A 24,250-nucleotide genomic window follows, 5' to 3' on the forward strand; every position below is an offset into this window, starting at 1 on the left:
GGGGAGACAGACACCCACCCTGATCCAACATGACACCTGCCCTCTCTGTGGCTGTGGCCCCTGGCGAACACTGATGTTTTATTCACACCCATTTTAGATAAGCATATGCTGAGAAAGGAATCCCAGCTGTATTCTCACCTGGCAACCTGTGCTGATGTTGCTGGTGGTTTAAAGCCCTATGGGACCCAGAGGACTTAAGGGGCATCTGAGGAAGGCTGGTGTAGAAAGACAAAAAGTTCATTTCAGTAGGGGTAATAGACAGAACCCTGCACCCTGGAATTTGCTACAGTAAAGGAAGATGGTAGAGGGTAACCCTGCACCTTACTGATGGGCAGAAGACCTGCAGTGGAGTAGTCTACCACACCCAGTGCTACTTTAAAAGAAAAGCTTCCCAACTTTGATATTAATGTTTTATTGAAAAAGGTACATGAAAATCACCTACGTACACAACCCCAGGTCAACATAACAAGAAAGCCTTCTCACACCTCCTTCTGTCTTACAAAAGCTTGAATTCTTTGGAACAATGCCTTGTCTATTCCAGCAACAGGGTCCCAGTTAACTTGGTTCCTTTTCCTCCAGGCTCAAAATAAAATCGAACTCCTCTACCAAAAAAGGGGGAAAAGAAAGCAAAGAATTAGGAGGTGTGTCTCTTAAACAGGGAGGTTGTGTCAGACATTTCATATTGTTACTGAGGTAGGTTGTCATTCATTCAAAAACTGGAATGTTTTACTATGTGCCAAGCACTGCTGGGCACATAGTAATGAGTAACTCCTGACCTATTTCCTCCTTCGTGGATATTATAGGTGAGTAGACAGGCTCAAAGAGGTTAAATACTGTGCCCAAGCTTAATCAGTAATAAATGTGAGTTCACATAGTCATGCTAGTATGTGAGTAATATAAAAGAAAGGGCCCACTCTTACCTTGGGTCAGGGGCTGAATTGAGAGTCTCTGGCGACTGAAGAGAGCCATATTTTTTAAGGGGCCTCCAGTGGCTTTGTGAGCTTGGTGATGGGTTTTGAGCTCAGCCAGGGTGATGAAACGCTTCATCATCCGAACAAATTGTACATCCACCTATGTGACAGAAAGTGTATGGGACAGAGACATGTGCAGGTAGATTCTGTCCACTGTGTGCTTTAGCTTCTTATGGGAGGTTCTTATAGGTAGGGCTGCCAGTGTTCTGTTCCTATTCCCAAAGCCAGGGTAACCTCATCTGAGTAAGAACTGGACTCTATACCTTGACCTAAAGACACCCCACACCTTCTTCCTCCCTCTCTTTGTCCATTCTTTTCCTTTCATGAAATAGGAAAAATAGTAATCTTTACCATGGACCATTTGGGGTTGTCTTCCTTGCTGGATGGGTCATAATGGGGATTGTTTTTCTCAAACTGTGTGTGGTCTGGGTAAGCCTCCTTCACAATCTGAAAACAAAACCAAGTCTCCAATCATCTGCCTGTACAGTCAGCTCCATGGCCATTAAAAAAAAAAAAAATTTAGCGTTTATTTTTGAGAGAGAGCATGAGTAGGGAGGGGCAGAGTGAGAGGGAGGCACAGAATCTGAAGCAGGCTCTAGGCTCTGACCTATCAGCACAGAGCCCGAAGTGGGGCTCAAACCCATGAACCAACCGTGAGATCATGACCTGAGCCAAAGTCGGATGCTTAACTGACTAAGCCACCCAAGCGCCCCTCCAGGGCCAATTTTTAATTCTAGTCTGACTTTCACTTCTGACCCTGCACATTCTAACCTCTTCGGCTGTGCCGTAGAGCCAATGAAGGCTCAGATATCTGGAAATAATATACAGGCAAGCATAGGAATCAATCTTATTTTGATAAAATCTTAAAAGTAATGTTCTAAAACCAAGTATTAAAGGTTATTATTGGTGCCACTGTCTTTCCACCTGCAGTTCATAATTTTATCCTAGTAACTTCTGATCTGGAAGAGCTATCATCAGGCCTGTTTTTGAGTGAAAGACCAAGGCACAGAAATGAGAAGTCTGTACCAGCGGGACCTGAAATGAAGGCCTTGTTATAGTCCTTGTCATACTGAAGAGGCCTGAGTGGTGACATCAGGGATGGGGAGGAGGGTACTTCTTTGTTAACTGATTTAAGCTTTGTTCCTTTATATCTACATGAGTAAGTTTCCCTGAAGGGAGAGGGATTAAGACCAATGCCTATACAACTGACCTTCACAAGTCCTGCGATGCCTGGCTCTTTGCAGTTGCTATGGTAGAAGAAAGCTTCTTGCTCCAGCTTCATGGCTCGAAGGAAGTTCCGGGCCTGTCCCAGGGAAGAATAAACAACTACCTTCCTCCTCACCCACTGGAAAACACTAGCTGTTAGTGGAAATCAAGTCTGCTTTCCTTAGATGAGGTTTTCTTTTCTGCAGCTTGTCTTTACCGAAACACCCAGACTTGTATCCAGACCATTTGCAAACTGCATGCAGAGTAATTAAGGTATTTTTGAATACATTTTCTATTTTATTATCTGGGCCATTGGCCAAGAGATTTTGCTACTGAATAAGTCATGGAAGGAGGCAGGCATTTACCCAACGCCTGGGTCTCAGGCCCTGCTTTTACCCTCTTACCTGGTAGTTGCGAACACCATCCCAGCATGCTGTCTGCTTGGGCTGTGCTTTAAGATCCTCGATGCTGAACTAGGCAACAGGAAATGAACCCATTCATTAAACAATCTTGACGCCAACTGGGAATAATATGGAAGTAGATAGTTTCTTCCCCTACACTGAGGGTGCTACTTGCTATAGTGGGAGTATGTAGTTTACTGGGAAGTAGTTCTGCAAAGCCACTTCTGTTGGGCACATGTAAGTAAGCCTTGTATTAACTTGTTATCCTTGTTAATTAAGAAGATCAGTTGAATGGATAATCCAGATGATAATGTGTTGGTTATTTGTATTTTACTCATTAAGGTACTATATATTTCTTCTATAATATTTTTCTCCAAGCTATTATTAAAATTGGTTTATATTAATTCACTGAATAAATACTAGCTGTTGGCAGAGAAATATGTAGGATTATGGCAGGTGGCAAGAGTAAGGCAACATAAGATTGAAATGTTGCCCAGGTCAGGGTTTGGCAAACTATAGGTGTTAGGCCTGATTTTGTAAATGGTTTTATTAAAACACACGCACACCATTTATTTACATGTCGTCCATAGCCACTTTCTTGCAACAGCAGCAGAATTGCAACAGCAATGAGAAGACCTGAAAACCTAAAATATTTATTATGTTGCTGGTAATAAACCTTGCTGATTTTATTCCTTATTTCCTTATTATCTTTCCCTTAACTCTACCCTTCAGAGAAGCTGGTGGACTCTGTGGTGTCCCATATTTATTTCTTATCTAAAAAAACAGCTTGAAGGGATTAAAGACAGGTACCTGGTCTCACCTTCACATCTACACCTTTCTCTAATCGGCTTTCTGCCTCTGACTTCATCAGCCAGTAACTACTTAGATTCTTCCCACAGGTTTTAGAGGCTGAAGTCTTCTGAGGGCTGGAGTTAACCACTTGAGCCGATGTCCCCACTGGGTTCTTAGTCTTGGTACGTTTTCCTGCTGGTCCCTTATTGTCTGCAATAGAAACAAACAGCAGAGACTGCAATAGAAACAACAAACAGGTCATGCTGGCTGAGAAGTAATGTTGCATTGTGGGGAAAGCACATGCTTTGGAGTCAGACCTGGATTCAAATCCTGGATCTGTCAATTACTAGCAGTAGCAACTGAATTGCTGAACTTCAGTTTATCTATAAAAATGGGACAGGAATGCCCATCTTCACAGGGTATCTTCTGGATTATCCATTCAGTGGGATAAGAATACCTTAAATGGTTGTGGGTTAGGATTGACAGTCCTAGCAGAGTTCTGACTTGTGTTAAGTAATTTTCTTTCTTTACCTCACTCTCTTCTGTGCCCTTGCTGAGGCTATTTCTCTCCAATGAGGAAACCAAACACTTACTCCACAAACTTGTTTTAGAGATTAAGTACAATAGTGCTAACAATGGGTTTAGACAATGCCTGGCATTATAATAAATGCTCAATAAATATAAGCTATTATTATAATTATCATCTCATAGTTCTTTTTTGCTTGCTCACTGTGCTTTGTGGCCTGCTTCCTTTCAGCTCCTTGAAGGTGCCAGAAGAAGCTGGATAAAACAGCTCATTCTGTACTTTGTAGACTTGGCAAAGATGACTTTATCCTAAGAGAATTAGAGAAAATGTTCCTGGAACATATTAGGCACTCAATAGCTTAATATGAGTTGTTAAATCCATACTCTATGACAGACCCTAAGCTCTATTTGTTACCCTAACAGTAACTCAGTTAATCTGTATAATGAGATATTCTGTTCATCTGCTAAATGTGTCCCAGATTACACACTTAGTAAACAATATAATCAGGAACTGTCCCCTGGTCTATCTGGATCCACCCTTAATGACTGTACCACACTGCCACTGAATTTAGTCCCATCTCTCCTACATCAGCCCTCATTAAGTATCATTTATGGGTGTCTAATACTCAGAACCTCCCTAGCCTAGTTGATCAGGTGGTCCCTCTGGAGGTAAGCACACTGCAAATACCATTATGTGTTGTTAAATAACACAATGTATTGTAGTCAATCTGGAACTTCTGCCATTCCCAAAAGTACTTTAATTGCTTTGTTTCTGCACTTCATCTACTTAGGATGCCATTCATTCTTGTGAATATAAAAATGTCATTGCATTTTCTCTGCCTGAGGAAAGACTTCCTGTTCTTTAAGGCTAGATTCAAGTTCCACTTCCGTTTCTGGCAGTCCTTACTGCCCTCACACCCTTAGCCATCTAGTTTCCTAGACCTTTTCACTCATGTCTGTTTGCATTTTCCATGACAGCAGAACTAGGCTTTTTTTTTTTTTTTTAATTTTAATGTTTTATTTATTTTTGAGAGAGAGCGGGACCAGGAGCTGGGGAGGGACAGAGAGAGAGGGGAACAGAAGATCTGAAGCAGGCTCTGCGCTGACAGCAGCAAGCCCTATGTCGGGCTCAAGCTCACAAACAGTGAGATCATGACCTGAGCCACTGTCTGACGTTCAACGAACTGAGCCACCCAGCAGAACTGTATGTTACTGACCTTAGTACAAGCCACCCCTTATCTACTATTGCTTTAATGAACAAACAAGAAGCTCTGGGTATAAGCTTGGTGGGAAGAATAAAGAAGATGGAAGTCAATTAGGAATAACGTAACAGAAAATCCACAAAAGGATTCTCCCGACAGACAGGGAGTTGAAAGTGAGCAGTACGAAACAGGTCCTAGAGAAACTAGGGCCGCCTTTTTGCAGCCTAGGTGCAGCTCACCTGGCCCAGCAGGCTCGGCAGACCCAGCCAGCCTCTTCCGGGGTCTCGGCATGGTTCCCCTGCGAGGGCTGAAGTGCAGAGGATTCTGGAATCAACCAAGAGTACAAGAGGCAACTCTGAATCTGCCCCCAGAAACCTGTGCAAAGCAAGATGCAGACAATGAGAGGAAGCGGAGTTTCAGTCCCGAGGGTCTTTTGCGGACCTGGACTTGGGCCCGTCAATCCTTCCCCCAGTTATCTATTCCATCTTGCATAACCTGCCGCTAACGTCTCCTCGGTTCGTAACCTGATCCTTCTCCCATTTATTCACCATTCTCCCGCTACACTGACCCAATCGCACAGCCTACACAACCCCAACCAACCACCCCAGGCTCCAGCACCTGGTCACAGCGTCCCAGTCCGGAGCATCAAGTAAGATCGGCTCTGTTGCGCCGAGACCCCGGCATCTCTGGGAATTGTAGTCCTGCCTCTGGAGCAGGCCTCCGTGAATCTGGGCTGTGAGGGTCGCTGGATGGACTACAGCTCCCAGGGTGCACTGCGGGCCTGGCTCCTGCAGTAGCGAACGTAACCCGCTTGCGGATTCTGTGTGGAGCAGAGACTACTATGTTGCGCAGAGGCTGCTGGAGGCTGGGAAGGCTGCTCGTCTGCCTGCGTGGTGGTCTGCAGGCCCCCGCCCAGAGCGGCCGCCGGAGCTTGGTCTCCTGCATCGATCGTAAGTCTCTCTCCCCCGGTGTGCGGGGAGGGAATGCAGTGGTCTGCGCGCCCGTAGAGTGCATTGTCACCCCTGGCTTGTCGTGGGCGGTCACCGGGGTCATCACCCCAAGGCCCACCTGCCCTCTCCCAAGTCGGCTTCCCTCGCTGGCTGGCGGGTCACCCCATCCCGTCCACCTGGCTGGCTTCCCTTGGCCGCCCTCACTCTCTGCTGTTTCCATCTGTTGCGCCCCTGGCCCTCGTCTATTACTCTTCCACCCCATCCCCTCCGTGGTCGGGAAGCCAGGCGTCCGAATTTGTGCTCCAGGCCTTCTGCTTAAGCCCTGTCTTTCCTCCTGCCTACTTCACAGGGGCCCTCTAAAGATATATTAAGATAGGAAAATACGTTGTAGTTACAGCTTAATCTTTGCTGCTGATGCTGTTTGTTAATTGTTCAAATCTCCTTAAACGTAGTTGATATTATCGACTTCTTGATACATTTAATACGTTTACTTGTGAAAACAGTAACTAAGGGTTTTACAATTATCCTCACAACTCTGAGGTAGATTCTGTTACGATCCCTGCTTCCTGATAAGGAGTGGATATAGAGAGAGGTGCAGAAACTCATGACTTTGTTTCATTTTATTTTGTTTTAATCATAGGTCATTTAAGGGTCATAAAGGTAGTAAGAATGTAAAAAGCCTGGTGCTGGTTGTGTTAGATGAAGGAATGCTCCTTCCTTATGTGACACAAGATTTGCTCACATAAATTTTATGATGTAACACCTAAAACCTTTTACTATTGAAATTCCTGCAGGGAAAATAATTATTATTGCAAATGGGAAACTATGAGAATTGACAGACCTGAATGTTTTTAAGTACCAAATAATTTGGATGTGAAGAACAGAGAGTGATAGGGGCCTAGGCTGACTAGGGATAGATACCCAGCCACTTTGTGATTCTGTCAAGTACCTAACCACATTTTTTCTTCTGAAAACAACAAAAACAAAAACAAAACAAAACAAAAACCTTTCGAATAAATGACACTTCTTCATTGTAGAATAGGTGATGAATCCCTTAGATTACACCCAGATCTATAATATACACTAGTATAGAATACTGTTTTCTTCTCCATGTCCTAAAACTCCTTCATAAGTTGCTGCCCTGTTCTAGCATTTAGAATTTGGTAAACAAAATTACCCTTGCTGATAGCAAGGCAGGTAAGGAGTTGTTCTGGCAACAAATAGATTAAATATTAAATGGGTTAATATTAAATAACAAATAAGTTAAATATGTTGGAGTACTTCCATCAGCTAGTTGTGTAACTTCAACCAATGAGGTACTTTTTCACCTTTAAAAGAAAGTATCTCTCAATCAGTAAAATTAAAGGAAATTGTCCTTTAATGTATCATTCCACATATTAGAATATCAAATTAATGGGAGTGATTAACAAATATTTCTTTGTTTCATTGCATATTTTAATAAGTGAAAAGTGATTAAGACAATTATGATTTGTATTGTATTTTATGTATCATATATTACATATATACTCATTATGTATACTTTCCTCATTCTACAGACGAGGAAATTTACTCAGTATATAGTGCAGCCCCCTCATTTTACAATGGGATAACTGAAGTTGATTGGAGTTCCTGACTTACCTTATTGTGTAAGAGAAATGCTGTATTAGGTCTACTGTCCCAGCTTTGTGGTTCTTGCTCTTGGCAATATCCTTCCCTGACCCTTGTCCTGGAACTGAGTATATACAATCTTGCCCACAGCTTCCATGGGACTAAATGAAGAGCAGAAGGAATTTCAGAAAGTGGCCTTTGACTTTGCTGCCCAGGAGATGGCTCCACATATGGCAGAGTGGGACCAGAAGGTGGGAGTTCTCCTTATGGCTAGATGTTCCAAAAATGCCTCATGTGGTGACCAAGATCTCCTTGTAGTCCTAACTTTTCAGTGTTTATTCTCCTTGCACAATTCTTACTGCAGATTAGAGTACTGGTAATGGTGTGATTCCTTTCCTAGAAACATCCTCATCATCTTGTAGAGACCTGTTGGTTTTTTTTTTTAACTAATTATTTAAAATGTTTATTTATTTTGAGAGAGTGTGTGCAAGTCGGGGAGGGGCACAGAGAGAGGGAGAGAGAGAATCCCAAGCAGGCTCTTTCCTGTCAGCTAATATGGAGCTCCATCTCCCCATCATGAGTTCATGACCTGAGCCTAACTCAAGAGTTGGTTGCTTAACCAGCTGAGCCACCCAGGTGCCTAAGACCAGTTTTTTGTTTTTTTTTTTTTTTTTTTTTAATTATACAAAGATTTGGACACTCTTAAAACCAAGGCAATTCTGATAATAAAAAGAAACTTTAACACTAGAAAACCAGTACTTCCAGAATGCGTTTTAACTGTTATAGGTAACAAATAGCCTGTTATGTTAAGAGAATACTACACTCTCCCAAATGCAAACATCTTAATCCCCCATTGTGCCATTTAAAGAAAAGTCCATCTGTGAATCACTTATTGATGACCCTGGTTTTTTTGTAGGAGCTGTTCCCAGTAGATGTGATGCGGAAGGCTGCTCAGCTAGGCTTTGGGGGGGTCTACGTACGAACAGATGTAGGTGGGTCTGGACTGTCACGGCTCGATACCTCTGTCATCTTTGAAGCCTTGGCTACAGGCTGTACCAGCACCACAGCCTATATAAGCATCCACAAGTGAGTGCCAAAGCTTGGTGAGCACAACAAAGTGCTCATACCGGTTGACTGTGAAATTTTCAGATAAGGAGAGAAAAGTTCATCTTTAAAGGTTGATTGCCGTTGAGGAACCTAACTGTAAAAGTTCACACTAGGCCTGCTATTGCCTCTTGGACTGGAATCTGTCATGTTGTATGTTGCTTGGAGAATGAAGTCTGTCAGCTTTCTCTCAAATCCTAGATTGAGCTGGAACCAAATAGACTTCTCTAGGACAGTGGTTAGGGCCCTGATCCCTTCTTCCTCAACCCAAAGACAAAGCCTCCAGGAATTTGCAAAAGTACCTATATAACTCTTTGATTTTTAGGGACCTTATTGAACCTAACTAGAAGTAGCATGAACATCCAAGTGAGAAATACCTTGATCCTGATTATCTGTGGGAACTGTGTGTTCCGGGAGTATGTTTTAACCTAGGCCTTTCCTTTAAATTTGAATTTCCTCAGTGGCAGTTTTTCTCTTCCCACTCTCTCTTCTGCTTCACTCTGCTTTGCTACCTGTGTTCTCCTTCCCCAGACCTTCCCCCTTCAGATGTCTTTTTCTCCATATTAACTCTGTCATTGTTGTTTCTTCTTCTTTCTTTTTTTTTTTTCTTTTTTTTTTTTTCCTTTTGGTCTTTTCTTCTTGGTTTACTTGTCAGCATGTGTGTCTGGATGATCGATACTTTTGGAAATGAGGAACAGAGGCACAAATTTTGCCCACCGCTCTGTACCATGGAGAAATTTGCTTCCTACTGCCTCACTGAACCAGGTGGGTTTGCCACACTGCCAGCAAGATGAATCAGGAGATGCTGCTCAGGCAAAGCATATAACCCTTATTTACCATGAAGTTCAGCCATTCCTGTGGCCTGATGTCACAAGACTCAGAGGCCTCTAGGCCAGAGTCTCTCCAGGCTGTTGACTGGAACTTCCTTGTAGGAGGCTCACTGCAAGCCAGTGTTCTGGGAGATGGAAAATGATCTGATTGCTGTCCACCGTTTTCACCAAATACAGAGAGTTCCTTTGGCTGTTTGAGTTTCAAAGTAGGAAACACTGAGCTGTTTGTTATAAGGAAAGATTTCCTTGGAAATGGAGCCATGCTGAGTCTCCCTTAACATCACTGACTTTGTCTCCTACCCTCTCTGCTTCCTTTTGATCCCTGCCTTAGGAAGTGGCAGTGATGCTGCGTCCCTTTTGACCTCAGCGAAACAACAAGGAGATCATTACATCCTCAATGGCTCCAAGGTACCAGCATACCCACCTTACAGAATTGTTCCCATCTTCCTGCTGATATTACCTAGATCCTTGCTCTCTGCGAGTTAATATTTCCTGGGATTTTTACATGTCGGGTAGAGAACCTCTGACCTATTTCCCTTTATTTACCTTCACTTTCTATCTCTTTTTCAAGTTTATTTATTTATTTTGAGAGAGAGGGGGAGAGAGCGCAAGTGAGGGAGGGGCAGAAGGAGAGAGACTCCCAAGCACACTCCACACTCAGTGCAGAGCCCAACACAAGGCTCCATGTCAATGACCTTGAGATCATGGCCTGAACCGAAATCAAGAGTCAAACGCTTAACCGACTGAGCCACCCAGATGCCCCACTTTCCCTTTCTTCTGATCTGAGTCCAGATAATTTTGCTCATTTTTGTTTATCCTTTTTATAGTCTCATCAGCTAGATCCCTGATTCCCCAGTCAGCACAGGTTCTTTTTACCCCTTCTTCTTTTCTCTGTGCCACCATATACCTCTTAGCAACCTACTGTTGGGAGAATCCCTATGTTTTCCCAGTTGTTAGGCTGCAGGAATGCATGTGTTTCCTGATCCTTGTGCACCCCCTCTCCAACCACCAGGCCTTTATCAGTGGTGGAGGTGAATCAGATGTCTATGTAGTCATGTGCCGAACAGGAGGACCAGGCCCCAAAGGCATCTCATGTATAGTTGTGGAGAAGGGAACCCCTGGCCTCAGCTTTGGCAAGAAGGAAAAAAAGGTGAGTGGCTAATGGACATGAAGCAATTCAAGTTCAAGCAATTCAAGAATCTGTTACCTGCCAGACCTATCTCTGTTCTATTTGTTTTGTTTGAATAGGTTCACATACTTGCTAACTTGCATTGGAGGCAGTTGCTCCTATTACAGTTTCAACAGGAGCAGGTGAAATAAAATAGGGCATGTCTACAGAAATACTATACCACTGGCAAAAATGGTGGAGTTTGTCAGTAAGTTCCATAAGCCACCTGTCATTTTAGTGTGAGGGATTTCTCTATTGTCTGCCTCACCTCCACTTTTGACTTGTGTTTTTTTTATTTCATTTTTTTTTAAGTTTACTTATTTTTGAGAGAGAGAGAGAGGAAGAGTGCAAGCCAGGGGAGGGGCAGAGAGAGAGGTAGAGAGAGAATCTCAAGCAGGCTCCATACTGTTAGCACAGAACCCAGTGCAGGGCTCGAACTCACGAACCATGAAATCATGATCTGAGCCAAAATCAAGATTTGGATGCTTAACTGACTGAGCCACTCAGCCATAGCCCCTGACCTGTGTTTTTTATCCAACTTCTTATTTTAGTGCACTCTTTTATCCCAGGAAAAAATACTTACAGAAGATCTGTTGGTGACTAGAGGTCTCAGGAATGAAAAGCATATCAGCCACTTTTCTTCTTTAAATAAAAATAAAATAAAACTCATTGGAGATGATTATGGGTATTTCAATAATGTAAGAAGAAGGGTGTTTCCATAGGTGGTTTGGAAAGACATTTCTAGGATTAAGAAATCCCCTAGTCAGGCCATGAATAGTAAAACTATGATTATGTAACTGTAGCTGGTGGTAAGATGAGACCATTCAGATTTGTTAGGGCAGGTGACCAGAATTGTCATCTGCCTCCAATATGTACTGTTACAGTTATGACTTTGGGGGAGAATTCAGGTAATGAAATGACCCCTAAATGTACTTCTCCTTTCATAGCTCCTAGGGTTTCCATATTTCCCTTCATGAGCCTTCCTGATATTTTATAAACTGCCAAAGAGTTAGAAGTATTAGTGCCCCTTATCTTTTACAGGATAATAGGTTTTTACTAGATTCCTGCCATGTACAAATCCTGATGCTGGCTCCTGGGATGGGGAGGATACAAAAGTCACTCCTAGCCTTGTCTGAAATTATAAGACGTATGCTGTCTCACGTGTATAATGTATGTGAAGTTATACAGCTATAGGATATCTTAATTCTAGGAATGTCTGCTTTGGGCCATATGACATAGATCAACTTACATAGTCTGGCACATAATTTTACAGGATTGAGTTATGCTGATTCAGGTTGTCTGTGCTTATAAAGGTAGTGATGATTGTTTCAATACACAAGGGTAGTATCCACCTCAGTATTCTGTTGACAGAATACCAAAGCTATCAAGTTTAGTGCCTAGAGAAAAGTTGTAAATAAGTTCCAGAAACAAAAAGTATATCTTTTCTTCCTTTCATTTTCTATTTTCTCTCACTTTTTAAGTGTATACATTTTCTTTTTTTGTTGTCTTTTTTTAATTATTAGTTTTGCTATATATATGTTTCAATGCAAGGGAAACCTGGAAGGACATCTCTTTATGCATTTGACAGCTGATGAGTGCCCACTGTGTGCCAAGCATTCTTCTAAACAGTAGGGATGGAGCAGTGAACAAAGACAAGCTCTGCCCCCATGGAATTAACCTTCCAGCAAGCAGAGATAAGCCACAGACAGGTGAATAAGCAAGGTGCCTTCTGGAAGTGTTCTGTGCTACAGAGGAGATAAAACAGGTTGATAGGATACTGATTGAGGAGAGCTTGGGAGCTTCTACAATAGACCTGAACTCTGAGAGGTCATGACTTTTGAGATGAGATCCCAAGTATATTAGAAGGAACAACCATAGGAAGAATTCTGGGCAGATACAACAAATAGACAGATGGCCTATTTGGGAAATGGAAAAAATGTTCAGTATGGTCCTAGAGAAGTGAGCAAAGAAAAGAATGGTGTAGGTGTAGGATGAAATTGGACAGTAAGCAGGGCCTTGTAGGCCAAGATGAAGAGTCACCCATTGATCCCCATGGTTGACCTGACTGTTCTGGTGACCCAAGCAGCCAGCCTTTCTCCCTGTTCCATGCCATCTTTTCTGCAAGGATGGCTGTGACTTGGCATATTTAACACATTATATAGCTGAGAGCTTTAAACTACTAGTTTTGCATTGACTTTATGGGAAGGTAATGAGGACTTTATCTTGGATTTAATTGTTAAAAGGTTTTGCATAGAAGAATGAGTTTTGTCGTGGGAGGGCTGGAAGTGAGGACTCCCAGAAGAGGGAATGAAGATAATATGTAGGACAGAAGTCAAGAGTGACAGAAGGAATGGGCTCTAGTGGTAGTGGTCCAGCAGTTCAGGGCCTTCAGAAAGGGAAATGGGATATCTGTTCTCACTGGCTAAAGCTACCCAGGGGCCCAGATAGGATTAGGAAAAGAATTCTCTGCATAGGGGAGGAAGGTAGATGTTTTTATAGTAAGGGGTTAGAAGTGAAGAGGTAGCAGGTATTTGTTTTGAGCTCTTTAGAAATATCATTAAAATAATAATTTTTGTTTCAGTCTTGCTTTCAGCTGTTTATTTGGGGAGATAAGTTCTCAGGTAACCCCTATACAGGCCAATATTGGGAGGTTTGAGACTTGTAGAGATTATGGGAGCCTAAAAGAGAAGTTCAGTGTTGGCTCAAGTGACCTAGAAGGCCTCAGGAGGTTTCATTTAAGCCAGACTTTGATAGAGAGAGCAGAATAAGCAAAATATGGGTTGAAAAAAACCTAGTGGCACAGTACACAGACCAGTTTGAGTTGAGACTATCAATAGGTGACCAATAGAAGAAAAGGCTGGTAAAGAAGGACCGGCCCAAATTGTAGAAGACCCTAAATGAAAGGTTGAGGAATAAAGTTTATTTGCCAACAGAGGGAGCTATTGAGTGTTTTTATGTAAAGAAATGGTCAAGTAAAGGCAGTAGTGTTTACAGAGCTATACGAGAAGTGGGAAATTTTACATAGTCTTGTGCTTTTAAAAATCTGCCTCATTGAGCCTTAGAGTTCTTTGAAACCTTGAAATACCTTGAAGAAGAGATGAAGAGGATCAAGTAGTGAGGGTCTTTATCTATTTATATATGAGACTTCTGAATAAGATTTTATTTGAAGAAAGTGGCCCTGCTGGCTTTCCAGTCCAGTTCTCTTACATAAAGGAAAACCGAGGCCCCAAAGAAATCAAGTGATTTGTTCAGAGATAAATACAGCTAGTTAGTTTCATAACATGGACTACATCTTAGATATTTAGAATTCTCTCTGGGCTCGTGGCTGACATATTCAGCGATGTCCTGGTAAATCAGCTCTTTAGGAAAAACAAAAACCAAAACACTCATCTGTAAGGCCACCAACCTGTTATCACTGAATGCGACGTTAGGAAAAGATGTGTGTAATTGGCTCATGTGAGCTGCTGACAGCACGTCATTAGATCTCTCTGCAGCCAAACACTCAACCAGGTATTGCCAGCACAGTGAGTGTTATTCCTCTCATCTAATGATAACAATCTTAAAGTAACACTAAGCTTTTAAAAGGAGAAGTGTGACTGTTGTTCTTGATAATCCTTGTTATCCTTATAGAAGGACAAATCAAATAATCCTTATATTGTCTATGTTTTTTTTTTTAATGTTTGTTTATTTTTGAGAGAGAGAGAGAGAGAGAGAACACACAAGCAGGAGAGGGGCAGAGAGAGAGGGAACAGAGGATCCAAAGGGGCTCTGTGCTGACAGCAGAGAACCCAACACAGGGCTCAAACTCACGAAATGTGAGATCATGACCTGAGCCAAAGTTGGACACTTAACCAAGTGTGCCACCCAGGCGCTCCCCCCCCAACTTTTTTTTTTTTTAAATAAAAGAATATACTTGTAGAGGCACTAAAAATGAGGACAGTTCTGCCCCAATCCTCAAAGAAATTGTGAGAAATGTTTGTGGATAGGTTAGTCTGGTAAAATAGACATTAGAAAGCAGATAATATGTTAAAAAATGTTTCACTGAAAAAACAATCTATGACAATTGACAAGTGTTTAAGTCTGAACTTTTGTATTGTCTCTGATTTTAAGTTCTCAAGGTCTAAGTCCCAGGATAATGGAACCTGTACTTCACAGGGTTTCATCAACAGAGAACGGTGCCCTAAATGCTGCCCTGTTGGGCAGCCATACAGTCCCTGATTTTTGCCAGGTGGGGTGGAACTCACAGCCAACCCGCGCCGTGATCTTTGAAGACTGTGCAGTCCCCATGGCCAACAGAATTGGGGATGAAGGGCAGGGCTTCATCATTGCCATGAAAGGACTGAATGGAGGGAGGATCAATGTTGGTGAGAACACAACCGGATGGGGCAGGGAGGTAGCGGACTCCAGCAGGCAGCACTGTGCTGGCTCACTTGAAATGTTGGCACTCTTCCTTTCCAGCTTCCTGCTCTCTAGGAGCTGCTCATGCTTCGGTCATCCTCACCCGAGACTACCTCAATGTTCGGAAGCAGTTTGGAGAGCCTCTGGCCAGTAACCAGGTCATTTCCCAGATGCCCCTGCATTTGCTTTCAGCTCTGTATGAGATCTGCTTTGTGGTCCACATCCTCTAGGAGGGTGAGGCTGTGATTTCTCATTGAAATTCTGCCCCCATCTTAGAACTTATGTTCTAATTTTATCAGTAATCTTTTTCAGGAGGTAATATTGAAGTGCAGGGCAAGCGAAGTGGTCTTAGAACTCACAAGGTGATACATTTTCTCTGTAGAAGATACATTTCTCTGCAAAGTCTGAAGGAGACTTTGAAGCTTGGGGTCACTTAGAAAAGGTACCTCATCAGAGAAGGCTTATGGAGGTCCCCAGATCAGGTGCTGGTCTAAGCCTGTCTATCTTGTCTGTTCTCTTCTCCCCTGTTGCTGCAGTACCTGCAATTCAAACTGGCTGATATGGCAACAAGGCTGGTGGCCTCTCGGCTGATAATCCGCAGTGCAGCAGTAGCTCTGCAGGAGGAGCGGGAAGATGCAGTGGCCCTGTGCTCCATGGCCAAGCTCTTCGCTACAGATGAATGCTTTGCTGTGCGTGATGGTGCCCTCTGGCTGTCTTGGGTGGACAGGGACCAGCTTTTGGGTCCAGGGATGTTGAGAGCCATTAGTTAACTCCTCGGATGCTGCAGAGATTGCCTTGGGGCTTACGGATATAAATGAACAAATGAGAGGTCTGCTTGGGAGCTGACTTTTTATCTGCCCTGTGCCATTGCACACTCCACTGTGGCACTGTTAACTGATTGTGTTCTAGATGAGACACTTCTTTTGGAAGAAGGTTCAGAGCCTTCCAGTGCCTCTTGTTCAAATTTAGCACTATGCTGTGTTTAAAATGTCAAGGGCTAAGCCATTTCCACATAAGGCTGCATTGCCACTAGATGACACCATGACTTCACATAATCCCAACCAAAGTGCTTGTGGGCAGCCTCTCCCCTGCAGATAATAAGCAAGAAAGGCAGAGCTTTCTGAGTTGCCCGCCTGGTGGGAACTGGTAAGTTTAGTAGTTGTTGTCCAATCACACAGAATACAGAGCCCCTTTTTGAGCTTGGCTGGTTATCTGTAGGTTGTTCTTCCTCATATTAGTTTATAGGAGGCTGGGGTGGAAGGAGAAGCCACTTGTTCCATAGTCTTCCCAAAATCAGAGATGTGTAGTCCCTATCTCCCTGCAGATCTGCAACCAGGCGTTACAGATGCATGGAGGCTATGGCTACCTGAAGGACTATGCTGTTCAGCAGTATGTGCGGGACTCCAGGGTCCATCAAATCCTAGAAGGTAAAAATTGCCAGAGGTTATTCTCCAGAATGGTTATAGGGTCACCACTTTCCCTGGCCTGTCTGTCCCTATGCTGGCTGGTTCTCAGGGTACCATCAGATCCTGTCTGTCTTTTGCCTTCCTCCTTCCTCTTTTTCCTGACCCTACTCTGGAAGTGCTTTTTGATGCCATACAAGAGCACTATCCTGGGAGTCAGGAGGCTCTGCTTTGTCACCAGAAATAAGCTGTCAAATCACTCCATTTCTACTCTTTTTCTTTGCAAACTTTAGAGAACATTCAAACTCAGGTAATACATGAGAAAGCATTTTGAAAACGGCAGCAGTAATTGTTCTTTACTCTCATAAAGTACTTGGTCCTCAAGGATCCCCAAACTTCGGTACAGTAATTAACACAGCAAATGTGAGCTAATTTGATCACCAGCAACCTCTATAAATTCATATCTTTATAATATGACTAAGGATTTTTCAGTAAACTAAATCATATGGGTATCTTCTTGGCAATCACAGAGTGGATTGGTCTGGGAAATGTGTAAGCTGTTGGAGTATGGCTCAGGGCATGGCCTTCTCCACACTCCACACCAGTGACTCCTGTCCCAGTTAGTGTAAACAGCCAGGGGTGCTTACACTGTAGAAGAGCCAGATGGGGCAGAGGCTTGTCTAAGTGACTTTCAGTGGTGCGATGTGGGGCTGCTTCCATGGTGGCAGAGGAGAGGCTTGTGGGCATTGGTCTCTCTGCCATTTTCAAAGCATTCTTCTCAAACCTGAAGAAGTGTCAGAATCACCTAGAGGGCTTGTGAAAACAGATTGCTAGGCTCTGTGCCCAGAAGTTCTCACTCAGTAGGTCTTGGGTAGGCCTAAAAATTTGCATCTCTAACAAGTTTTCAAACGAGACTGTCACTGTGTGTCTGGGAACACCACTCTGAACTGAACCCACTGCTCTGGTGTGATGACCAAATCACAGTTTGTAGAAGTTAGAGTTCGCTTTCTTCTGCAAACCCCATTCCTGAAGCACATCGATGAGGTCAGTCACTCTTGCTCAAATTCTTCTGATTACTCCTGTGGTTGTTTCCTTACCCAGCTTTTATGAGTGTGTGAGACTTCACCTTTATTCTAACTCTGCCTTTTAACCTTATAAGAAGAAATGGGAAAGGCCAGATACATAGATTTCAGGCCATGCCATCATCCACTTCTAGAAAATTTGGGGCACTGGTCTTGATCACTTTGTTTCATTGTGGACTTCGTTACTGGATAAATCTGAAATTTTGGCTTGGTTTTATTCAAGATGTGTGATTACTCATTCCTCATGGGGGTTCATATTTCTCTTTGCATTAAAACCCACTGTAAAAATGAAGCAAGAAGTTGACCCCTCCTTTCAGGGAAAATGTTTTTGTTTGTTTTTTTAAAATTCAGTGTTGGGGCGCCTGGGTGGCTCAGTCAGTTAAGCAACTGACTTCGGCTCAGGTCATGATCTCACAGTTCGTGGGTTCAAGCCCTGCGTCAGGCTCTGTGCTGACAGCTCAGAGCCTAGAGCCTGCTTCAGATTCTGTGTTGCCCTCTCTCTCTGCTCCTCCCCTGCTCGTTCTCTGTCTCTCTGTGTCTCTCAAAAATAAATAAATGTTAAAAAATTTAAAAATAAAATAAAAAATTCAGTGTTTTTGTTTGTTTGTTTGTTTTAAGATTTTATTTTTAAGTAATCTCTACACCCAACATGGGGCTCAAACTCACAACCCAGAGATCAAGAGTTGCATGTTCCACTGACTGAGCCAGCCAGGCATCCCTAAAATTTATTTTTCTGATTACCAATGAAATTGGTATGTTTATTGTTGAAAACTCATAAAATATAGGAAAAGTAAAAAAAAAAAAAAATGACTCATGTGTCCACATTCAGAATTCATATTTTAGATTCTTTATATGTGTAAGTCCAAAATATCTCCTTTGGTGCTTTTTCTGTGCTTTTGTAGGTGCATTTTCTTAATGTGAGGCATAGTGGCCATACAATATTATAATAGTTTCAGGTGGACAGCATAGTAATTTGACAATTGAAATAGTTTAAAAAGGAAAGGTATTAACTCTTCTTTAATGTTTGTAGCTGTCCAGTCCTTGACTTTTCTTTGTTGGGAGGTTTTTGATTGCCAATTCAATTTTGTTACTAGTAATCTGTCTGTTCAGATTTTTTTAGGCTCCATGCTCAGCACAGAGTCCAGTGCGAGGCTTGAACTGACATCCCTGAGACAAAGACCTGAGCTGAGATCAAGAGTCAGACACTTAACTGACTGAGCCACCCAGGTGCCCCCAGCCTGTTCACATTTTCTATTTCTTCCTGATTCAGTCTTGGAAAATTGTATGTTTCTAGGAATTTATCTGTTTCTTTCTTCAGGTTGTCCCGTTTGTTGGCATATCATTTTTTTGTGGTAGCGTCTTAAATCCTTTATGTTTCTGTGGTGTTGGTTGTAACTTCTTATCTTTTATTTCTGATTTTACTTATTTGAGTCTTCTCTCTCTCTCTTTTTTCTTTTTTTCTTTTCTTAATAAGGCTGGCTAGGCATTCATCAATTTTGTATATCTTTCCAAAGAACAAACTCTTGGTTTCACTGATCTTTTCTATTGTTTTTTTTAGTCTCTATTTCATTTATTTCTGCTCTGATCTTTGTTATTCCCTTCCTTTTACTAACTTTGAGTTTGTTCATTCTTTTTTACAAATTCCCTTAGGTATACAGTTAGATTGTGTGTTTGAGATTTGTTTCTTTTTTTTTTTTTTAATGTTTATTTATTTTTGAGACAGAGGGAGACACACAGAGAGACAGAGCATGAGCAAGGGAAGGGCAGACACACACACACACACACACACACACACACACACACACACACAGAATCTGAAGCAGGCTTCAGGCTCCAAGCAGTCAGCACAGAACCCGACGCAGGGCTCAAACTCACAAACCATGATATCATGACCTGAGTCCAAGCCAGACACTTAACCAACTGAGCCACTCAGGCAACCCTGAGATTTGTTTCTTGAAGAGGGCCCATATCAGTATAAACTTGCCTGTTAGAACTGCTTTTGTTCTGCCCGAAAGATTTTGGAATGTTGGCTTTCCATTTTCATTTGTCTCATGCTATTTTATTTATTTCCTTTTTGATTTCTTCATTGACCCATTGGTCGTTTAATAGCATGTTGTTTAGCCTCCACATGTTTTACACCATTGTGGTTGAAAAAGATGCTTAATATGATTTCAGTCTTCTTAAATTTATTAAGACTTGTTTTGTGGCTTCACATGTGATCTGTCTCAGAGAATGTGCACTTCCATGTGCACGTGAACAGAATATGTGTTCTCACCTTTTTGGATGGCATGTTCTGTATATACCTGTGATATCCTCAAGTCCTATCTGTTCTAAGGCATCATTCAAAGCCATTGTTTGTTTATTGATTCTCTGTCTGGATGACCTACCCATTGATGTAAGTGGGGTGTTAAATTTTCTTACTAGTATTGTATTACTGTTAATTTCTCTCTTTATGTCCATTAGTATTTGCCTTATATATTTAGGTGCTCTTGTGTAGGGTGCGTCAATATTTATAATTGTTATATCCTCTTGTTCGATTGATCCTGTTATCATTATGTAATTACCTTTTTCGTGTTTTGTTATAGCCTTTATTTTAAAGCATATTTTGTCTGATATAAGTATTGCTTCCCTAGCTTTTTAAAAAATTTTCATTAGCATAGAAGATCTTTTTCCATCCCTTCACTTTCAGTCTTTAGGTCTGAAGTAAGTCTCCTATAGGCAGTTTATAGATGGATCTTGTTTTTTAATCCATTCAGTCACCTTTTGTCTTTTGATTGGAGCATTTAATCCATTTATATTTAAAGTAACAGTAATATTGATAGCTATGTACTTATTGCCATTTTGTTAATTGTTGTCTGGTTGTTTTTGTTCAGTTTCTTTTTTCTTTTCTTTCTGTCTTCCCTTGTGATTGATGACTTACCTTAGTGTTATGCTTGGATTCCTTTCTCTTTATTTTTTGTGCATCTCTTACAGGTTTTTGGTATGTGGTTACCATGAGGTTCATGTATAACGCCATATGTATATAGCAGTCTATTTTAAGTGATGTTTGCTTATATTCAAACACATTATAAAAGCACTACATTTTTAGTACCCCCCCATTTTATGTATTTGATGTCATATTTTACATCTTATTTTATGAGTCCCTTAACTAATTTTTAGATATAAGTGATTTTACTATTTTTTTCTTTTAACCTTCACATTGGCTTTATAAGTGATTGATTTACTACCTATATTACGTTTGCTTTCACCAGTGAAATTTTTCCTTTCATAATTTGCTTACTTCTAGTTGTTGCTTTTTTTTTTTTTTTTTCAACTTAAAGAAGTTCCTTTAACACTTCTTATGAGGGCAGTTTAGTGATGATGAACTCCATTAACTTTTGTTTGTCTGGGAAATCCTTCATTTCTCCTTCAGTTCGAAATGAAAACCTTGCTAGTAGACTATTCAAGGTTTTAGGTTTTTTCCCTTTCAGCACTTTGAATATATCATGCCACTCCCTTCTGGCAGCAAAGTTTCTGCTGAAAAACTGCTCTTACCTTTCTGGGTACTTTCCCTTTTATATAACTATTTGCTTTTCTCTGGCTGCTTTTAAGATTTCTCTTTATATGTAATTTTTACTATTTTAATTATATTATATTATATTATATTATATTATATTATATTATATATATTATATATATTATATATATTATATATATTATATGTCATGGTTTATCTTGTTTGGGGCTTCCTTTGCTTCCTGAAACTAGATGTCTGTTTTCTTCCCCAGAGTACGGAAGTTTTCAGCTATTACTTCTTAAAATAAGTTTTCTGCATCTTTCTCTTTCTCTTCTCCTTCTGGGACCCCAATAATGCAAATGTTAGTATGCTTGATGTTGTCACAGAGGTCCCTTAACCTATTTCTTTAACTCTTTTTCTTTTTGCTGCTCATCTTGGGCACTTTACACACTACCCTGTCTTCCAGATTGCTGATCCATTCTGAATCTTCTGATGTTAATTCCCTTTAGTGTATTTTTCATTTCAATTACTGTACTCTTCAACTACTTTTTGTTTTATATTTTCTGTCTCTTTGCTGAAGTTCTCACTAAGTTCATCCAGTCTTCTCTCAAGTCCGTGAGCATCTTTATGATCATTATTTTGAAAGTTTATCAAGTAGATTGCTTATCTGTTTTATTTATCTGTTCTATTTATCAGTTCTTTTACTGAGGTTTTGCCTTGTTCTTTCATTTGGAGCATATTCTTGTCTTCTCATTTTTGTGTTTGTGTATTAGATAGTCCAGCTGTGTCTCTTGGTCCTGAAAGTAATGTCCTGTATAGAAGGCATCTCGCTGGTCACTAGAACCAAGCATTCCAGGGGTGTCCCCTATATAGGATGTATGTGTCCTACTGTTGTATCTGTGCTGGTGGGTGGGGTTAGCCCCCACTGTGGCTGGCTACCAGGCCCAGCTCTGGGTCGTCTGGGGGTGCTATTGGGCAGCAGTCACTTTGGGCAGGAGCGGGTACTGATCCAAGGTGACCTGCTGGATATGGTGGGTGGTATCTGCTTGAAGAGACATCTATCTGCTGGGTTGAGTGTGTTAAGCATCCTCCTGCAGAGGAATGCCAGGGTGGGACAAACAGTGCTAGCAAGGTAGGTGGAGAGTGTCAGATCTTGGTCCCGCAAGCATCTAGCTAACTAATATGTAGGAGTACAAGAAAAATGCACTTGCCAACACTTTCATTCCCAAAGTTCCTACAGATCCATGTCCCTCTGGCACACACTCAAACATTAGTCATTAAGTCTCCCTCATGTATGGCCCAGGAGCTTTTCAAACAACTACCTCTGTCCTGAGCTCCGAGTGACTGATATTGTGTGTGGGCCCTTTCAGTTTCCTGTAGCTCCCTGGCTCTCCTGGAGTTAAGCCCCACTAATTTGCAAAGCCAGACAATATGGGGCCTCATATTTCCAGTGAAGATCCCCAGAGCAGAAGGTGCCTGATGTGAGACTTGAACTTTTCACTCCTCAGGAAGGACCTCCACACCTGTGATATCTTCCTGCTTATGGGTCACTGCAATGGGGTGTTTTGGCTCTTGACCATCTCTGCCCTTCCTACCCTCCTCAATGTGATGTTTTCTTTATATCTTTAGGTGTGGAATAGCTGTTCTGCTAGAGTTCAGGGTTTCAGAGTTAGTTACACTGTATGTAGTTTCAGCCTTAGTGTGTCCATGAGAGGAGGTAAGCTCAGCATCTTCCTACTCAGTCATCTTCCCTCTCCCAAGAGAGGTGTTTTTAAGGGTACGTTTATTTCTTACTTCCTGACATTTTTCTGTGCTTTGGAAAGCAGTCTGTGATAATCCCATCCCTCTCAGTGTTAAAGCAACAATTGTAGTTTACACCTACTCCTATCCTGAGTGAGGCTTGGAGCACCCTAGTTAGAGGTTTATGGAGCTCTCAGACTTTGCTGCAGCTAAATCCTTATTCTTTCTGTCCTTGCAGGTAGCAATGAAGTGATGAGGATGCTGATCTCTCGAAGCCTGCTTCAGGAGTAACACCCAGACTTGATGTTCAGGCATGACATTTAATGTACAACTTGAATGAGCATTGAGTGGTTCATGTGGACTGTTGTGTTCCAGTTGAGTCATGGATTAGATTGGAGGCCTGAGCTCTTTCACCTGGGCCCTTCATCTGTATGTTGGGAGCAGCATCAGCTAAAGGACTGGGACAGAGTCTTGAGCAGAACTGGAGGAGCTGCCCTGACTGGGAGTATCACAAGTAGACATACTACCTTGTTTTCCTAATGCAGAAAGGTGACCAGTAAAGATTCATCACCAAATCAACGTTCTCTCTTGGATCTACATTGTCTTGACTTGTGTGCATTTTGCTGGTTCCCCGAATCCTGCTTCCAGGGGTCTGGATATTTCCATTGAGGGTTTTTCCTGATTATAAAGCAAAGGTGTGGGAGAGGAGAAATGGAGAAAAATGTAGTTTTATCTTTTGCTGTCCTCTGAACCTCAGCTAAACATGCAGAAGGTTTCTGTGGGTTGCATTTTCTTTGTAGTACTGCTGTGAATGTGAATGATGATAAAATAAATATTCAGGCAACCTAACTCCTAAACTGTGATTTAGGGGATAACCATACTTGTAGACTTGTGAACATCAAAGGCTGAGATTATGTGGAACTCTGAATATTTGTTATATTCTTTTTTAGAAGTATATGATCTAGGAATGTTATTCAAGTTTCTATAACCCTTCCTGATAAGTACTTTGAGCATATTTTTTTTTCTGCATTTTTCTTTCCTTTCTTGAAGTTGCTCCTCTTTATAAATATTTTAGTCATTATAAATATTTTAGTCACTACATTGATAAATAAAATCTATCTCCCTCAGTATCATCTCCAGTTCTGTTGAAGTTAATTTTTATTTTTTTTAATTTTTTTTAACGTTTTATTTATTTTTGAGAGAGAGAGAGAGAGACAGAGTATGAGTGGGGGGGGGGGGAGGGTCAGAGAGAGAGGGAGACACAGAATCTAAAGTAGGTTCCAGGCTCTTACCTGTCAGCACAGAGCCCGACACAGGGCTTGAACTCATGAACCACGAGATCATGACCTGAGCCAAAGTCAGATGCTTAACCAA

The 24,250-nt window shown here is 41.7% G+C and overlaps 2 protein-coding genes and 1 long non-coding RNA gene across 5 annotated transcripts; 1 reads left to right on the plus strand and 2 right to left on the minus strand.

Moving 5' to 3' along the window:
* Positions 1-396: 396 nt before the first annotated feature.
* THYN1 (thymocyte nuclear protein 1) lies at positions 397-5,762 on the minus strand. The gene is made up of 8 exons (XM_045483530.1): positions 5,716-5,762; positions 5,337-5,472; positions 3,399-3,580; positions 2,582-2,650; positions 2,182-2,274; positions 1,323-1,418; positions 921-1,071; positions 397-602 (listed from the first exon to the last, which is right to left on the minus strand). Exons 2-8 carry the CDS (start codon positions 5,386-5,388, stop codon positions 556-558), a joined length of 690 nt encoding a protein of 229 aa, XP_045339486.1. The 5' UTR covers positions 5,389-5,472; positions 5,716-5,762; the 3' UTR covers positions 397-555.
* Positions 5,763-5,867: 105 nt separating this feature from the next.
* Positions 5,868-23,888, plus strand: ACAD8 (acyl-CoA dehydrogenase family member 8). 3 transcript variants are annotated; one of them, XM_045483524.1, is made up of 11 exons: positions 5,868-6,047; positions 7,806-7,906; positions 8,572-8,741; positions 9,415-9,524; positions 9,921-9,997; positions 10,602-10,739; positions 14,986-15,121; positions 15,216-15,313; positions 15,692-15,844; positions 16,480-16,582; positions 23,115-23,888. In XM_045483524.1, exons 1-11 carry the CDS (start codon positions 5,939-5,941, stop codon positions 23,165-23,167), a joined length of 1,248 nt encoding a protein of 415 aa, XP_045339480.1. In that variant the 5' UTR covers positions 5,868-5,938; the 3' UTR covers positions 23,168-23,888. The 3 variants fall into 3 exon arrangements, with proteins under 3 accessions (XP_045339480.1, XP_045339482.1, XP_045339481.1); XM_045483526.1 differs by lacking the exon at positions 16,480-16,582 and having other exon boundaries at positions 5,889-6,047; XM_045483525.1 differs by lacking the exon at positions 10,602-10,739 and having other exon boundaries at positions 5,889-6,047.
* LOC123600970 lies at positions 16,485-19,888 on the minus strand. Its single transcript, XR_006713903.1, has 2 exons — positions 19,534-19,888; positions 16,485-16,659 (listed from the first exon to the last, which is right to left on the minus strand). It is a non-coding gene; the product is annotated as an uncharacterized LOC123600970 (long non-coding RNA).
* Positions 23,889-24,250: the final 362 nt, after the last annotated feature.

Source organism: Leopardus geoffroyi, chromosome D1, assembly GCF_018350155.1.
Source record: "Leopardus geoffroyi isolate Oge1 chromosome D1, O.geoffroyi_Oge1_pat1.0, whole genome shotgun sequence".
NCBI classification, from domain to species: domain Eukaryota; kingdom Metazoa; phylum Chordata; class Mammalia; order Carnivora; family Felidae; genus Leopardus; species Leopardus geoffroyi.

Excerpts from the sequence above, each read along its gene's own strand:
- THYN1 (XM_045483530.1), bottom strand. The coding sequence starts at position 5,388 with ATGCCGAGACCCCGGAAGAGGCTGGCTGGGTCTGCCGAGCCTGCTGGG. Across the intron at positions 1,072-1,322 it reads ACAACCCCAAATGGTCCATG|GTGGATGTACAATTTGTTCG; the intron begins GTAAAGATTACT and ends TCTGTCACATAG. Across the intron at positions 603-920 it reads AATTCAGCCCCTGACCCAAG|AGGAGTTCGATTTTATTTTG; the intron begins GTAAGAGTGGGC and ends CTTTTTTGGTAG.
- ACAD8 (XM_045483524.1), top strand. The coding sequence starts at position 5,939 with ATGTTGCGCAGAGGCTGCTGGAGGCTGGGAAGGCTGCTCGTCTGCCTG. Across the intron at positions 9,525-9,920 it reads CTACTGCCTCACTGAACCAG|GAAGTGGCAGTGATGCTGCG; the intron begins GTGGGTTTGCCA and ends TCCCTGCCTTAG. Across the intron at positions 15,314-15,691 it reads AGCCTCTGGCCAGTAACCAG|TACCTGCAATTCAAACTGGC; the intron begins GTCATTTCCCAG and ends CTGTTGCTGCAG.